Here is an 18,035-nt window from a genome sequence, read left to right on the forward strand (position 1 = left end):
TTTTGTCAGTTTAGTTCAGCGTAGCATAAATTACAACAAACACCGAGAAGGAAGAGCCTCACTCAGCAGACCGACTGAAATTCGACAAGTGACCGCAGCGGTGGCATAGTCGTTTGAGCATCCGCCTACCATGCGGGAGGTGCGGGTTCGATCCCCAGTGCCGCAAGCTACGCACCGGTGGTATACAATGGGTACAAGCTTTCCCCTGGCCAGGTGCTCGGCTTCTTTAGGGTGAAGTGCTTTGGAAATGGGTCTTAGACCTCGCCTTGAGTATTAGAAAATATCTTCTGTCATGGCGCTCTTCGGCCACAGATGCCCTTGCGCCATAAAAATCCATCATTATCAAATTCGACACGTATACTTGATTTTGGCTCGGCAAAAGTAACGTTGGAACTCCGTTGAAGAAGTGAACGAAGTTCCGTCCTCTACGTGTTCAACCATTGATTGTGAAATACTGGATGACTTCACGGCAACGCCATGAGGTGAGCACTGCGCTGTTTCAAAAATGAGCACTGCATAGCTCACGTCTACAGGAAGAGGGCTGAGCAAGATACTTCAAAATAGTATCTTCGATACGATACTCGATACCTTTGAAAATTGTATCTCCGATACCGATACAAGATACAGAACCGAAATCAATTTTCGATGCAGATACTCGATACTGTATCGTCGATACTTCGATACATCACTAAAATATCAAATACAATACAGGTTATATTACGACTAATGAAGTTTACATAACTGAAATCACTGTCTAATAATGCCGGTAATATAATTGGCGAACCAATCTGTGAGCACTTGACTATATGAATAAACCTGAAACGTTTTCTGTTTTCGGTTCGATACTATAGAGTACTTACCCGATGGTCTGTGCCTTTGATCAAACAAAATGATGCAAGCTCCGTGCGCTTGGGAACCGAACAGTTAGTTTGCCAGTACTGCGATAACATACTTCTGAAGCTGAAAACTATTCTTGTAAAGTTAGAATGAAAATAACAATAGAAGTAAAATGGCTGAACGTTTTTATTAGGCAAAAAGTATTCGTTACGTTTACTTGAAGGTCTTAAGTAACAACATTTGCTCGAACTGCCGATCCGAAAGAGCCCCGCGATATGGGCGCGCTACAAGGGAGGCAAATGAAAAAGGCCTCTCTACAGGAGCAGGCGAGCACGTCGCAGTATTATACTTGAGGAAGGCGCCTCTTATTAGTGGATAAGAATGAAGCATAGCCACATCAACTCGAGGATCTTGTAAATAATTGAGAAACTGAAGCTTCACTAACGCCTCCTGAGAGCTACGGCTGGTTATACCGCTTGTCTCTTCAAATGAAAAAAAAAAATGCGTCAGCTGACGCATTTGATGCTGCTGGCGCCGATGATCCCATTGCCTCGCGTGCTGAAAGAATGCGCGGCTAGTGCTGTGCTGACATAGTCGACAACAGCTTCTTCTGTAAGCTTCTGAGCATGACGGCGGAAATCTTCCATTTCTGTTGGAAACCACCGCAACTTGAAACAGGGTTATAGAACAGCAGCAACTGTTGCCTCTTTTGCACTCGGTTTCGTCTTCAAAAGATGGTCGAACCTGCGGTTGAATCCATTCCTAACTGCATCCAAAAGTCGCTTGCAAGAAACACAGTCCGCAGCAAATTTCTCGTGAAGCTTCGATTCCAATTGAAGAATAGTTGGGAGCAGTTCTCCGAAGAAGCAGTCAGCTTCAGCTTGGAGGCGTGTCAAAGCAGAGGCGATGGGCTGCAAGACATCGCAGTACTCAAGCAGAAAGGCGAAGTCCCTTTCTTGGAACACTGGCAGCTTGAGCGTGTTGCATAGGTCTCGAAGCTTGTCCTTCGATCGAAGAAGTTCTTTGATGCTGTCGCATGGGTAATGGAGACACATGGGTAATATTGGAGAACATTAGGAGAGGTCTCTTTATTCCATCGGACGCAGACCGACTGATGATGACAATATTTATTACCTTCATGTCATCCGAAAAACGTGCAAGGGCAGGAAGTTCACCTCAGACGGAAACAAAGACAGACCTTTGATCATCCGCCTGGACTACACGCCATGGACCCGGCATCTATCATTGAATAATACCACTTCTCCGGAGAGAAGGCGGACCTGTATCATATGGTATGAGCCTGCCAAGAAAATCAACAAATGTAACAGTTAAGTCATCGAATAGTTCAGCAACTTCTCGAGCGAGCGCGGGCATGAGCTGTAGCTTCTAGAGTCCCGGGCTAGAGACACCAGCCGCATCAACCCTTCACCCAAACTGTTAGTTAAATATTAACGCCACAAAGAGCGCTGCTCTCGCCTCGGGAAAGTTAAAAACGTCAGGAAACAAGTTTACATTTTTAGAAAAAAAATACCATGTTTAAAATATGTTTATCCCTTAAAAGAGTAGAAAACTGAGCTAGTTGGTTCATACTTCTTGGTGGGAACAGCCGAAATAACAAAACGCAGACACAGAAAGGAACACACAAAACGTGGACGAAGCTGAAAATGCTTCGTCCACGTTTTGTGTGTTCCTTTCTGTGTCTGCGTTTTGTTATTTCGGCTGTTCCCACCAAGATGTTTATCCCTCCGCTATCCTTTTTTGGTTACTTCATAGCAGTATATACGGCTTTATCTGTTCAAATTCGGTCGCGATCTTTCATGCCCCACCGCCCTGAACATTATGTCAACCTCTTCCGCTATTTAGTCTCCTGGCAGGTTGCTGTGCAATCGGGTTTCTATCCTACCCCATCTCATACTATCGGGACCTGGCTGGACTGGCTAGGAGCTGAAGGTGTAGAAGAACAGCGCCTGCTCGTGCAGCTGGCCATCAACATCTTGGGTGCTTAAGTTTTGTGCCTGAATAAAGTCCTATACTAAGTACATCTAATTTCTACGAAAGGTACCGCAAATATAGTTTTAAGATCTAGGCGCTATTATTCCGCCACCCTTGAAGCTATTCTGACTGCATTTTTTATTTACGACGTACAACTCCGTGGAACCGAAAAACCGGTTTCATCTGCCGCTTCACTTGTTTGGCAGTTTTGTTTTCATACAATCCTGCAGCTTTTCACACCTATAGGAAAGAGCAGCGGACATCGCATACACATCGCCATCATTCGCCTGTTCTCGTGGTCCGTGTACGCTCGAGAGTAAGCGTAGAAGTTGAAGCAACCAATCCATATAAAATTCCACTGAATGTCCAAAAGCGTATTTTATTTTGTTTCCTGATGTATCTAATTTGCTTATTATTAAAGATTTCTAACAATTCATACATATTTTCTGATTCCAAACATTCTACTATTTTACTTAGCTTTTTTTCCCGCACTTATACCTCCTTGGCATTCACCCCCGTACCTTGGCCAATCTCCCCGCGTGGGTATGTGCCATTTTCATCTGGTGAAGAAGAAGAAGAAGAGCCCCGCACGGCTAACCCCCAACAGCGGTGCTTCCTTGACTTCCTGGACGATGGACTACAGTCCCGAGCAGTCCATCTTGGGCAAGTCAACTCTGCAGCCGCTCACTCTCACCGGAGACCATGCCGAATCAGTCCAGGATGGGCCATCCGGCAAGCATTCCGAAGTGCTAGTCATGCTCGCGTTTTGCATTCTCACAGCCGTGGCGACAGTCTCGTGGGCAATGATCCTAGTGGCAATGCTGGGCACTGGACAGGACGGGGACCCCGAGACGAACGACAAGGCTGTCCCAGACACCGACGCTGAAGAGGAACTTCCCCTGCCGGAGTCAGCGCGAGACCACCCTGATCCACAGCCAATGTCAATCGAAGTGCTGAGAGTTCTTCGAACTAAACCCCATTCACCGACTCCACCCACCACTTCGACCCATTTTCCCGACATGTTTACGACGACTACGACCACGACTTCCACTGCATCTACGACACCTACGACAGCAAAAACAAGACCGACCGCAAGTACGCACAGAACTGATACTTCTGCCTCTATGACTTCTACAAGTACAGCCGCGGCTACTCCGTCTGGACCTAGGTCCTTAAATCAAGCCCTTTTCTGCACATATGGCATCCTGACGACCACGTCTACAAAATTTCCCCCAGACGGGCTCTGCGACTACATCTTTTATGACTCTATGTACAAACATGGCTTTGACACACTCACCCAAAGCTTCGCGTTCGGCTCTGCCCTGCGAACAGTTTTAGCGAAAGCACAAAGTGGCGGAAACAGAAGCAAGACGCAGTTCGGTGTGGGTTTCACCTACACGCTCATAAGCACCATTTCAAGAGACATTGCGAACGACGGCGCTAGAAATCTGTTGAGGCCGATTGTCGAGCGCGGCGTATTCAATTTCGGCGTTATCGACGTTCCCGCCTACACCTTTACCACATTTGGGACCGACGTAGTCTTCAGTACCCTTCGACAGCTCAACGTGTACGTACAGGACATAAGAGCTCACGGTCAGTCTTCGATCACCGTCTACGGTTCGGTTTCTTCCACAAAAAAATGGAACGATTACTTCAAGAATAATTTCAAGAACTCTTTTAAGCCCGACCTTTTTATCTCTCACGGTTACCAGCTTTATGAAGATTTTCGCAGAGTACCGTGCATCGTAACACCACCTACTTTACTGAGTAAGCCGCCGCAACCGGACTTGAACATTCACGACCTGCGCGATGCTATGGCCGCATTGGCTGCCTTTGATGAGGAAGCGGACGCTCCCTCCCTCTCCCTCTCCGTGACCATGAAGGGCCGTTGGTCCAAGCTCCTGCCCAGCTCTTCACCGGAGGTGTTCTCTAGGTGTGATCCGGAACCTCCCCCGCCTCTACCTTTAAGGTATATGGATCTGTGTAGCACAGACCCTTACTCGAGCAATTTGGAGTATGATCAAGTGCACTACGCTATGCGCACCTACGACTCCCGAACAGGTACCATTTTCGTCTATGACAACGAGCAGTCTCTGTGCGAGAAACTTTGCCAAGCAAGGGCCAACTACACGCACTTGCAGTTCGGCCTCGCCGTTTTCGACCTGGACTACGAGGATGGCGACAACGCCTGCTCGGCGCAAAACAGATTCGGCAACTTTAGCCGGCTGAAGACTATGAACCGGCTGCTGGAATTTTTCAACAGCCAGTACAATAACCCGGCGAAGCAGGCCGAATGTTCTGAAATTTTGCGTTAGTGCTTTGCGGTGGGCGGACCCTTTGCCGGAGGACTCTGATCTGCATGGGTTTTTGGACAGTGGGCGGCCTCAATGAATATATTTGTCTTTTAATAAGAATTGTGCCTTTTACTTGTCCCTTCTTACTGAGAGTAGCAACGTAAGGCATTTATAATTATGAGTCTGGTTTTACCACATCCTCCGTTTGATGCCCTGCTATTTGAACTCGATCCTTTTAGTATTTCCATTAACACTCATTGATGTTTCCTTGAGGCTATTTGTCAAGGGTTGTCGACAACGGGTTTATCACCCAACACTACTTCTGACATTCCACAACAGGCTAGACGGCATTTAGCATCGTCTCACACCATGGAAACATGAGCTTTGCCGATGCATGATGTACGACGTGGTTGATCGCAATGTTCATTTTGGTTCAAATCAGTGGTTAGCAGCATTTACTTCGCGTGGTTCAGTTAAAGAATAATCAAATTATTCGCTTCTTGTGCAATCAGTATGAGTAAAAAATAATACCAACCTCGCGGTCGCCATGCTCAGGCGTGCGAAGAACTCTTCAATCTCTACCTAAACTAGATTGCGCTGTGCAACATGTACCATAACTTTTCCACGACGTTTCATGACGCATGACACCCCTGTGGACGATGTTCTATATTAAGGCGATTCGTTCAGGATCGACACCTCAGGATAGTCATCGCGGTGCGAAGATGTGAATTAAAGTAAGGGTTGTTATAATTATAACTAAGTAGTTTTAATGCTTCTACACGAAGTTGTTTCGTACTGTGAGGCAAGAAAGACTAAATATGTGCAGGCATCTGATCCACACTGTTTTCCTTCATAAGTGACACTACTATACAAGCAGAGCCAATGATTCTTGTCACAATGTTGAACGAGGCGCTTTATCCACAGGTTATCTTCACAGAGTTCCTCGGTACTTCTATCGGTCATAATATCCCGCCGAATTTGGAATGGCAACCAAAACGATCACTATCATCCCAACTTGCGCTAAAAAGACGACGAATGGCAGCCCGCACACGTGGCCCATGGTTTTGATTGCATTATAAGAGAACAGATTACGAACCTCCAACATCATTTCTTTTTTAACTGGAATACAAAGTGGAAGCTGTGGTCAATTATGTTATACTGGCTCAACTCACGCATTTATGGAGAACGAGGGGAGTTTGCTCTTTACATGCGCGCGCTTGGCTGCTGCTTAGAAAGACCTCAAAGGACTCGCACTGGTTAGGCATTATTCAATGGTCCTTCAACTGAACATTCGACAGCATGTATATAACGGTTAAGCAGTCCGCGACAAGTTGGCTTGGGACACGGCATTGGGCACCTAATATATTGCTTACCGGGGACGCACACGGCTTTAATAAAATCTTTGATATGCTTTGACGTAAGCTGCGTTGCGCTCTGGACAGCCTTGATCCTTGCCCTTTCACAGAGGCCAAGATCCTCGGTCCGTGGCCACAACAGTCGACTGCCATCAAGGCTTACAAGCCACTGTTTTGTTTTTTCGAGAGAGACTGCCTTGATTGACAGATTGTGACTGTGTTTCCCGTTCCTTCTTTCTTCCCTCTTTAATCCCCTCATTCCCTTTCCCTGCGCAGGGTAGCCTACCGGAAACCTTTCTGGTTAACATCCCTGCCTTTCCCTCTCTCTGTATCTATCATTTGATATGTTTTAAACGTTCAGCAAGAGGGGAAAGCCACTTCTATAGGACTATAAGGGCACGGATGAGAAGCTTTGCCGGACGCGACCGACGAATGTGTCGAAATGTCGCAATTGTTATATTACCATGATCTCGGACATTGCGATTAATTTGAGATGCAGGTACATGACGCATACACAGCCATGATGATTTTGATCCTTGCGGGTCTCAAGCTTGCAAACGGTATGAATCGGCGGGTATAGCTATGTAATTTATCTAACTTCGAGGTCCTCACAGATAGCAGCACCCGTCGAGGTGGCCAAGTGGGGAGAGCGGGTGCAGAGCACGAGGACACGGAGTAGAATCGTTGCCGCGGCAGCAGAGTTTAGATGGAGGCAAAATGCAAAATGCACCCATGTTCTGTGCCATGTCAGTGTAGGTTTAAAACCCCGAGTGGTCCAAATTATTAATCCGGAGGCATCCAATGTGGCGAATCTCTCTTTCGTCCTTTTTTCAGTTCCTCCCTCATCCCTTCCTTCAGCATGCGGTTCAAATGTCCAGATAGTTACTGCGCCTTGCTTTAAGTAAATTTTCACCGATACCAGGCTCATTGACCTTCCTTCCTTCCTTCCTTCCTTCCTTCCTTCCTTCCTTCCTTCCTTCCTTCCTTCCTTCCTTCCTTCCTTCCTTCCTTCCTTCCTTCCTTCCTTCCTTCCTTCCTTCCTTCCTTCCTTCCTTCCTTCCTTCCTTCCTTCCTTCCTTCCTTCCTTCCTTCCTTCCTTCCTTCCTTCCTTCCTTCCTTCCTTCCTTCCTTCCTTCCTTCCTTCCTTCCTTCCTTCCTTCCTTCCTTCCTTCCTTCCTTCCTTCCTTCCTTCCTTCCTTCCCCATAAGTAAGTACCGGTAAGATAGAGCTTTTTTCTCGTGGAATATTCGCAAACTGCCCCATCCACGATCTCAGAGAGCCTACCAAATGCGCTGTAGCCCATTCTTATTCTTCTAGTTTTTTCGCTCTCACCTCTACGCGCCTCTGACGGTAACGTCTTTTGTCGGCCAAGCAGTGAAACTTCACTGGTAGAAACAAAAACAGATATGAACTACGTCATTACCATAGACACCGGTGCTGCAGCGCTGCCCTGTGGTCATTGGCGTTTCGCCAGCCGACCAGAGTTCAGAGCAACAGCACTGCCGTCAAGCTCAATATTCAGGGCCAATAGAATGGGCGAATGGGACTTCAGACACACGTGTCCGGCGCAAAATAAATTTTGTTTCGGGATGAAAGCTGCAGTTATTTCCGGTCACCCTTTTATCCGATTGTTGATGCCTCGCCAAACGCACTGCATCGGTCCACCAGGCGTGCTCCTCGGAAAGAAAGCAAACTTTGTCCACGTGCGCGTAATATATTCCTGTCGACCGGCAAGCACTAGGAAAAGAGTGGCGTAGATGTATGCGGTGCTTTCTCAGGCAACAAACAGTTCGCGAACAAAATCGAAATTATGGTCCTCCAAAGCTAATTCTATAGGTGGAAAGATTGAGCTCTTTCTTCTTGATTTGATATATCTGTGAGCCAACTGGCCCTCTAACCTCTTTCCTTCCTGCTAGCTTAAACTGAAAGAATATGAAACCCTAGAGCAATCTCACTAAATCGGGTTACCTTCGCTGAGTGGCCTTAACCAGGTTTATACTTGTTGCATTAAAAAGCACTGTATATTTAGAGCCCTTAGTTTCCTTTTACCCTATACTTGCATCCCAATAAATTCATTATAACCAGGTTAACCCTGATTTCTAGCCGGAATTTTAGAGAGTATTAACGTCAAGGCGCCGCACGAAAATTAACGAATATCTTTTGCGTCATTGTACAGGGTGTGTTTTCAGTTGGCGGATGGTGTTAAACCTCTTTGAGCGCTTGTTATTCATGGCGTGGCTTAAGTGAACGACAAGCTCAAAAGTACACTTTAGCCGCCGCGGTGGCCCAGTGGTTATGGTGCTCGGCTGCTGACCCGAAAGTCGCGGGTTCGATCCCGGCCGCGGCGGCTGAATTTTTTTGGAGGAGAAATTCTAGCGACCCGTGTACTGTGCGATGTCAGTGCACGTAAAAGAACCCCAGGTGGTCGAAATTTCCGGAGCCCTCCACTACGGCGTCTCTCATAGCCTTAGTCGCTTTGGGACGTTAAACCCCATAAACCAAACCAAACCAAACCAAACCAAAAGTAGACTTTAGAAGCAAGAACTAAAAAATGTACTGCCCTGACATCCCATTGCCTTCAGTGTATCAACAGCTACCCCTTCTGACCGCGTTGCTTGCGCTTATGACGTCCTCCTCTAAAGTTGTGATCGAGAAAGAGGGAAGGCAGATGGGTTTGTCCTAGGCTGCTATGTGCGTTCAAGGAGTTCGATGTGATGGTCAATGTGACAAGGGTTTTCGCTGCGTACAAACAAATTATCTTGTATCTATGTGCGCGCGGGATGAATCATACAGTGCTGTGTCATCAGTTGCCCCGTATGCGTCATTTAATAGTATGAAAAGTGTCCTTACCCCTATGCCGCAAAAGCGGTGCCCTCTGACAACTTCAGGACGAGTACTTTCCCCATTGCTTGCAGCTTAATTTCTGATCCCTCAGGGTGCCACCTTTTCCAAAAGTACAAAGGCGGCATGGAGTGCTTCTACGTCGCATAGTGGGCCAATTATGCCACCTTCCATGTTGTACATCTCTTTAAGATACGGATAAACATTTTGTCCACCTTCCTAGAACGTTCGGTCTTCTAGGGAAGCCGTAAGAGTTCTACTAAACGATCCGATGAAATGAAAAAGAAGTCACTGACCACAGTTGACCGACAATAAAAATTGAGAAGGAAAACAAAAAAGCTTGCTTATTTTTGGCACAGACCAGCAGCGGCGGTCGTATCACGTCAGAGTAGCCAAGCAGACGACAATGCAAGTGGAAACCTATCTGGGCGCATGCGCGTGGTCCCGTACGTTTCGCTCACGGCGGTTCTGCACGGGACACCGAATGATCCTCCGGTTACAGTGTCTATAATATACTAATTAATGTGCCGACCGAAAGCACCGAGGCGGCATTGGGAGCAATAAATGCCAGAGGCTGCCGCAAAGGGGCGTTGCCAACCAGAAGTATGCTAGAAATGGTATGGCTTCAAACATCGCTCTATCCATCTAGCTATAGCTATCTGTGCGTATCTTGCAGCCCGCTGGCCGAGCGCATTGCGCCCTTTCAGCGAAATACGCTGTCGCGGATTTGTTCTATTCCTCTACTTTACTGTAGACCATAATAAACTACACATAATACATGCATTACACTAAGCAAACTGAAGAAGCAGACGAAGAAGAAGAAGAAGAAGAAGAAGAAGAAGAAGAAGAAGAAGAAGAAGAAGAAGAAGAAGAAGAAGAAGAAGAAGAAGAAGAAGAAGAAGAAGAAGAAGAAGAAGAAGAAGAAGAAGAAGAAGAAGAAGAAGAAGAAGAAGAAGAAGAAGAAGAAGAAGAAGAAGAAGAAGAAGAAGAAGAAGAATGTTTGTTTTGCACCGATGTCGGAGGCCCCCTACTCTCCGCCCCTGGCGCGCAGGCTCAAGGGGCGGGAGCCGGGGCCTCCGCGACTAAAGACAGGCGAAGTTACAGTGATTCTTCATGGCGTCCGTCGCCAGGCGGATGACTTCTTGCTGTTCGGCGACGAACTCGCTTCGCAGCAAAGCCTCCCAGGCATTTCTACTTTTAATGTTTTTATACGATCTTATATATGACCAGATTTTATGATTAAGAGTGCCCCTTTCTCCGCAGATTTTACACTTATCATCAGATCTATCGTCTATTCGCGTGAGGTTCAGCCAGACTGTAGTTGGGTTCCCAACTTGCGGGCGTCGCTAACCGACAGCCTCTCTTTTGCTTAAATCTCGGTCCGATGGTGGCACAGACCTGCTTCCATTTCTATAGTGCTCGACGATTTCAGTGTAGGTTGCGCGCGCTCATCCAGTCCCCTACAGTCGGGTGGCTCTACGGTTACAAGGAAGTAGAGAGCTCGGGCTAACTCGTGTGTCGTCTCATTGCATGGGACTGATTCATGTGCGGGGGTCCAGATTATTGTAATCTTACGGTTTGATTCCGAACTTGCTAAAATTTTGTTTGCCTCTTTCGAGGCCGTTCCCTTGCCCAGATTCCAGACAGCCGTTTTGCTATCGCTAATTATAATGTTTGCTTTAGTTTCAACGCAAGCGAGCGCTATTGCAACTTCCTCAGCTGTATCTATGTTTCGGTTTCTAATGGATGCGGCGGCGAATGGTACGCCACGGCCGTTGACCGCCGTGTAGACTGCCGCCCCCGGCTTTCCACCAGAAGCGTCTACATAGGCGACTTCCTCAGGCTTCATATTTTTCATGTGCTTCGTAAGCGCTTGCGCCCCTTTTTTATCTCCGTTCCTTGCTGTAGGTCGGGTGCATGTTTTTGGGAAAAGGGGGTACGAGTATCTTTTCGCGATGTTTTCCCGCTCGCACCCCTGTCGGATTGCAGCCCTACCCAAATCAGGATGGTTCTGCCCGTCTTAGTTCGGCTCAATCTTTTTAGCTGCGCCATATGCACTGCTTCCGCCAATTCAGTCCAATTATTATCCATCCCCCTTTCGAGGAGGCGGTTCGTTGACGTCGTAATGGGAAGCCGCAGCGCCCTCTTTACGCATCGCCTGATACGTGTTTCTATTTTGTGTTTCTCATATGTCCTATTGTTCAGATATGTTCAGAAATGGAGTAGGGTAGCATATGCGGCTCATAATGTAGGCCTGCATCAGTTTCAGGCGGCGTTTCTTCTCAATATCCCAGTTACCTTTGCGGTGTAATTGTCTAGCTTCTTAATTGTTGTGTCATTATATTCCCCGGCTTGTAGGATAAGCCCTAGGATTGTAATCCTTCCTTTTCAACGTAGACATGCGGGACCTCCCGACCGCCTTAAGGAAAGTGGAAAATTTGAAATTCAGCATGTGCGCGGATGTCGTGTCTTCTGCTTCGGCAAACACACAGGCTGGCCCATTGTTCCCATAATAGCACCCCCCCCCCCCATCCTCCTTGGTGGAAGCGGCTCCCAACGCCAGCCACCTGCAAGGAGCGCCCCAAAAGACACAGTCCAGTCGACACAACCACCATCCCTGTCCCTAGGGCACCCAGACTATCCCACACAAGCGGTACAGGGCACCCTTCGGCTCAAGTGTTACGTTTTCTGTTTATTGGTTGCCGATCACATTTGAAACAGCGCAAGGACGGGACATAGTGAGGAGACACCACGAGCGCCTGTGGTGTCTTCTCACTGCGTCCCGTCCTTGCGCAGACAAAAGCGCCGATGGTCGATTTCGGAAGATCATACGCAACGCCTCATCTCCGAAGATTGTGGTCCGAATGCAGTGTTGGAAATGCCGTGTTGGAAGCATTGTTGAGAAAGGCAGCTCGGTTGATCACAATTGGACCAGCGACCCTGAGGCGGGAACCTCAGTGGCGTGATGCAGCAGAAACACCTCTTCTAAAATATAAAATAGTCGGGAGCGGAGGCGGCCTGAACTCGCACCTTTTCGCCATGACCACCGGTAACATACTTTCGGTTTTCGGTCTCCGACCGCGTTTCTGGTCTTTGGAATTGGCGCATCTGACGTCATAGAAACGATGTCATAAAAATGTCGTCGCTGCAGTTAATTTTTCGCAGGCGCTTTGGATCTGGAAGAGATTCAGGGCTTTATTCTGCTATTTTCTCAACAACGCAGCCACCTTTCCGCGCAGAAAGAACCTTGGTGTGCTCTTAACGAGGAATAAATTATCCGTCTTTTTTTGATGGATTTTTCCCTTTGGTGTCCCTTTAACGTAGTCGCGTTAATAGGAGCTGAACTTCCTGACACTATTCATCCTGGCACTCCTGCCGTTGTTGTAAATGCCTTTTCGGTTCACGGTGCGCCGTTCTTTTCAAGTACAAGCCCCGTTTCATCTGCCTTTCGCTTAAATGCTAATCCTCATTCCTTGGTATAATCAGCTTTAGTGAACTGAAGGCCCATCGTCATCATTCGCCTGTTCTCGTGGTCCGTGGAGACTCGGGAAAAATAGAAGAAGTTGAAGTAGCCTCTTTCAGAGCGCCGTAGTGGTTGCAGCTAATGGCTTATCCCGAAAGCGATGTCTTGGAGCCTGACGAGACAATCGACGCCAGTTCAGAGCGGTCCGTCTCGGGGAAGCCTACTCCACGGTCACCCACTCTAAGCGAACTCCACGTCGAGTCACTTGAAGACGACCAAGTACGCAGGCCTTCCGATGCATCACTCATCCTCGCATTTTGTATTCTCACAGTGGTGGCGACCATCTCATGGGCTATGATCCTCGTGGCAGTGTTGGACAGAGCCGGCGACGTAGACCTCGAGACCTACGACAACGATGGCCCGGTCGTCGACATTGACGAACAAGTTCCCCTTCCCGAGCCAGAGCAAGTTCGCCCCGTTCCACAGCCAGTGCCAATCGAAGTGGTGAGAGTTCCGCGGACCACGTCCCCTGCACCGACTCCACCCACACCTTCAACTCCTATGTCAGTGAGAAGCACAACTGCGTCCAGGACACCTATGACAGCAAGAACAGGACCAGCCACAAGCACAAACTTCACTGTCGTTGCTTCTTCTACGTCTTCTACCAGCATAGTTCCCAGTAGTCCAGCTCCACCCAGGCCCCTCAATCAGGCCCTTTTCTGCACCTATGGCTCGCTGACGACTAGGAGCACAAAGTTTCCCAAGGATGGCCTCTGCGACTACATCTTCTATGACTCTATGTACAAGCATGGCCGTGACACGCTGACCCAAAGCTATGGATTCACCACTGCTCTGAAAACAGTTTTAGAGCAAGCACAGTCTTCCGGAAACAGAAGCACCACTCAGTTCGGTGTGGGGTTCAACAATGGATACATAAGCAGATTTTCCAGGGACATTGCGGGAGATGTCGCTGGAGATCTGTTAAAGCAGATGATTGCGCGAGGCGTTTTTCATTTCGGCGTTATCGACATTCCCGTTTACACCTTCAAGACAGTAGTGACTGATGCGGTGTTCAGTGCCCTCCGGCAGCTGAGCGTGTATGTACAGGACATAAGAGCTCAGGGGCTGGCTTCGATCATTGTGCTTGGCTCGGTCTCTTCCACGAGTTTATGGAATGATTACTTCAAGAGTGAGTTCAAGAACTCTTTTAAGCCCGATGTTTTTATTTCTCACGGCTACCAGCTTTACGAAGATTGGCAAAGAGTACCGTGCTTCGTCACACCGCCTACTTTGTTAACGAAGCCACCGCAAGCGGACGTGAACATTCATGACCTCCACGACGCTATGGCAGCCCTGGCTGCCTTTGGTGCGGAAGCGGACGCTCCAGCGCTTTCGCTCTCCGTGACCATGAAAGGCCGCTGGTCGGAGCTCCTGTCCAACTCCACGCCGGATGTGCTCTCAGGGTGTGAGGCGAAACCTCCGCCATCCCTACTCGGAAGGTATGCGGATCTGTGCCGAACGGCGACTTACTCAAGCAATTTCCAGTATGATCCAACCAGCTACGCAATGCGCACCTACAACTCCCAAACCGGACACATTTTCGTCTACGACAACGAGCAATCTCTGTGCGAGAAACTCTGCCAAGCAAAGGCCAACTACACTCAAGTGCAGTTCGGCCTCGCTGTCTTCGACCTGGACTACGAGGATAGTGGTAACGCCTGCCCGGCGCTGAACAGGTTTGGAAAGTTCAGCCGTCTAAAAACAATGATTCGTTTGCTGGAATTTTTCACCAAGCAGTACAATGATCGGACGAAAGTGGCCGAATGCTCTAAAATCTGGCAATCTTAATGTTCGTGGCGCATGCATTGTCGTTCAACGAACTCTAATGCGTATCGCTCTTCGAGAGCCTAGGCTTTCTCAGTGAATACATTTCACTTGAACAAAGCGTTTCTCTTTTTTACTTCCTTTTTCAGCCTATGAGCAGCGACATGCAGCGGTCATATATAAGCGCTGAGTGTTTTCAAGGCGTACCATTTATTTCCTGCAAGTGGCATTTTGCGCCAGTGTATCTTGTCTGAATGCATACTTGTGAAGGTATGAGCACTCCGAGTTTCCTCCAGAAAATCGCCGCTTATCTAATATGTTTAGGGGAAGCACCTAATGGGGAGTAGATTTCAGTAAGGAAGTATTTATAGATTAGGACCGAGCCGAACGCATCCGCTGGGCTACAAAGCAAAGCTACAAAGCTTTTAAGAAGTTTCAAAGATGAAGAAAAACTCGAAGAGAAAACTGATCAGGGGACTGAACCCTGGACGACCACCTGTCTTGTGGTCCTGGGCAAGCGGTGGTCGCGGGCTCGATCACCAGACCAAGAAGAACTGTCAGACTGCGAGGAATCCAAGAAAGGTGTACAACATTGCAATTACTCTATTATCGCCTCTGATGCCCAGCCAATAGCTAGAAAGCCTAAAGCGTTGCTTTCGCAAGGTGTCCACGCAAATGGCTGCCGTGGCAAAAAGAAAAATACACTCGTACTGAGCGAACAGTTTATGGTAATTGGCTGCGTCGGCTTGCGTATTTTGAAGTATATGCAATTACTCCTGTCTTGAGTAAACAATTTCAGTAAATCAGACTACAACACCACGACTACAATATCCAGGCCTGCGAAGAACTAACTATTGTCTACATATTAAGTAGGCTGTGTAGTGCAATGTGTAATAAAGCATTTTCACGACATGTAATAGTGCGATATATATTAAAGCGTTCCTGCAAGTTGCAACTTAACGGTTTAAATTTTAGTCTCCAGAGAATTTATTTCGAACGTAGAAGTTATGGCAAGCGAAAAAGCTGGTGGAGATGGATTAGTATGCTCAGCACTATTCATTTAGTATTGACATTATAGTTCGGCGATTGCGTTGCAAAGACGTAAATTAAACTAAGAATAATCAAAATATTAATTAGACTCTGTGCTATGATACGTAGTTGTGCTGCTTCCACAGAAATGTGCTCGATAGTAGAAGAGAAGAAAGACGAAATCCTTGCTATGTGTGTCTCGCGTTTTCTTCCTTCAAAAGTCACATCACTATACAAACGGAGCCAATGATTCCTGTTGCGTATGTTGCCCGAGGCGCTTCATACACGCATAAGCTTCACAAACTCCCTCAACACTGCTACCGGTCGCAGTATTCCGCCAAAACCTGCTGCGGTTAGGAATTGACTGATAGTGGCTCACATAAACCCGATAAATTAACAAGTGGCGTCTCGAGCACGCGTTGAGTGATTGTGGTTCTGAAATATCATCATTCCAGTCTTCATAGGACCGGATAATTTGTCCTAATTAACCAAGTTAGGAATTATCACGGGAACAGGGAAGAAACCATAACAAAGTGTCCCACAATAACATGACCTTATTTCCCGCAAAATTCTGTAGCCATTGAGCGCTTCGTGCAAAAAATGCAAGATGTCCTCCGGCAGACGTAGTCCAAGTGGGGATGATAACAATGTTTATTTGCCTCGCACTCGAAAAATGTACACGGAAATAGGGCTGCTCTCCCCTCTAAAACTCATAGGACGTAAGGAAACTGATGTTAAAAAAAAATCGAGTTTCGACATTGTCAGTACCCCGCCGCAATCCTTACTTATGTTCCTCGTGGCACTACGTATATCCTAAGAGAACGCGATTATAATTTCAAGATCATAGCACTGTTTATTCTGGAACCCTTGTGATTTTATGAAGTGCAAGACCCGTTTCATGTATCTCTTTACTTGCTGGCCAGACAACATTTCTTGGCTCACATCCTAGCAGCTTTTAGCATCTTATATTTGCCGATTTACGAGCTTCTATTCTGCGCATGGGCGACGGCGCAGTGTACCAACATCCGTTTTCGCCTTCCGGCGCGTCTGACCGCTTTTAACAAGCGAATTTTGCTCCAGAACACCTCAGAATGCAACCTGAAAGGTGACGTAGAGCCTACGAATAATTGCGAGTGACTTTCGTTTTGGCAATTGTCGACAAAGGGAGAAAAAAAATGGAATGAAAAATTCATTTCCAATGAGCGGTTTAAACAAAAACTATGGCTCAAAAAAATTTCACAAACCTAAAAGGACACGCAACCCCAGGGGAAAAGATAAATAATTTGCGCCTTGTTAATGCTTCGCTAGAAAACAAAAATGAAAACACTTGAAAGCACGTAAAAAGCGGATTCAAAGTGCGGTCTCAAGCGCCCAAAACAACATACTCATCAATTCCGCAACAAAAGCAACAGGAATGCGCACTTTTAATTCTGCTATAATTCGTTATCAGGAACAATCTTACATTCGCCCGCATCCGCATAACAGAAGATCGCAAGCCGTCTCATCTCTCAAAGAGCAGTCTGATGTGCTTGGTGGTCGGGACCAGGGACTTCACCGCATGAGGATGAAGCGGGCAGACTGCGGATCGAAGCCTTCAGGAGAAGCGGTAAACTTGGGGGGTTTATTTCCATTATTTACAGAGTAGCAATGAGACCAAAAGTCAGAAAAGAAGCTCCTGACAAGAGATCAGGGAGAAGCTCTGTGACACAGCACAGATTGCTGCTTAAATGCAGTTCACATTCCCCAGGAACCCTGCTAGGGAATCTGATCTCTGGTTGAGCGTCCAATGGGCCTCTAGCTTCTTCTTAGGCTCCGCCCTCGCCACGTGACCACGCACACCGCACACACACACACACTGACAAGGAGGAACTTGGCGCCTGGCCGTCGCGAACTGTTTGGTTTGCCGACCAGGCCCAAAGGTCGTTCGCTGCTGAGTGACGATCCTGATCGGGGGAGACGCGAGTGCTGACGGCTCCCACCGGTGACCTCTTCAGGTCGGTGGAAAGGACAAAGCAGTCGTGACCACCCCCGCTTTGTCGGCTGCTCAGGGCGCACGCGGGCAATGGGTTGGCGCCGCCGTTGCCGTCGCCTCTGCTAGTCCACAGCAGAGCGCAGTTCGGCACCAGTGCCGCATTCAGCGTCGCCGACGAAGGGGATTAGAGCCTTTGTTCACGCCGACGCCGTCGCCAGAAGCCACCCCCAGGCCAGCTTTTCCTTGCGTCTTCTCCGAAAAACAGCAGCGCTTTCCGAAAGGTCAGCGTAGCCCGATGGCGCCAGCCCGGCTCGCCGTTCTCCGCTGGCTGGGCCCCCAATCACAACAAGTCCAAATTACCAAGCCTTTACGTAAGTCGCCAGTTTCTGCGTATTTCGCAAATTTTATTATTTCCATCTGAAACAAGA

At 47.7% G+C, this 18,035-nt stretch overlaps 3 protein-coding genes across 3 annotated transcripts in view; all 3 read left to right on the forward strand.

Annotated features, from left to right (window-relative positions):
• LOC149364528 (uncharacterized) overlaps positions 1 to 18,035 on the forward strand; it is a 180,765-nt gene that overhangs the window by 60,265 nt on the left and 102,465 nt on the right. The gene's annotated exons all lie outside the window — the stretch shown is intronic.
• LOC149364534 (uncharacterized) lies at positions 3,462 to 5,144 on the forward strand. Its single transcript, XM_089567512.1, has one exon. The coding sequence runs from the start codon at positions 3,462 to 3,464 to the stop codon at positions 5,142 to 5,144; it is 1,683 nt and encodes a 560-aa protein (XP_089423638.1).
• On the forward strand, positions 12,924 to 14,630 carry LOC149364535 (uncharacterized). The gene has a single exon (XM_089567513.1). The coding sequence runs from the start codon at positions 12,924 to 12,926 to the stop codon at positions 14,628 to 14,630; it is 1,707 nt and encodes a 568-aa protein (XP_089423639.1).

This window comes from Amblyomma mixtum, chromosome 2, assembly GCF_055824585.1.
Source record: "Amblyomma mixtum isolate Tamu chromosome 2, ASM5582458v1, whole genome shotgun sequence".
NCBI lineage: Eukaryota > Metazoa > Arthropoda > Arachnida > Ixodida > Ixodidae > Amblyomma > Amblyomma mixtum.

Coding starts and splice junctions, on each gene's coding strand:
- LOC149364534 (XM_089567512.1), top strand. CDS start 3,462: ATGGACTACAGTCCCGAGCAGTCCATCTTGGGCAAGTCAACTCTGCAG.
- LOC149364535 (XM_089567513.1), top strand. CDS start 12,924: ATGGCTTATCCCGAAAGCGATGTCTTGGAGCCTGACGAGACAATCGAC.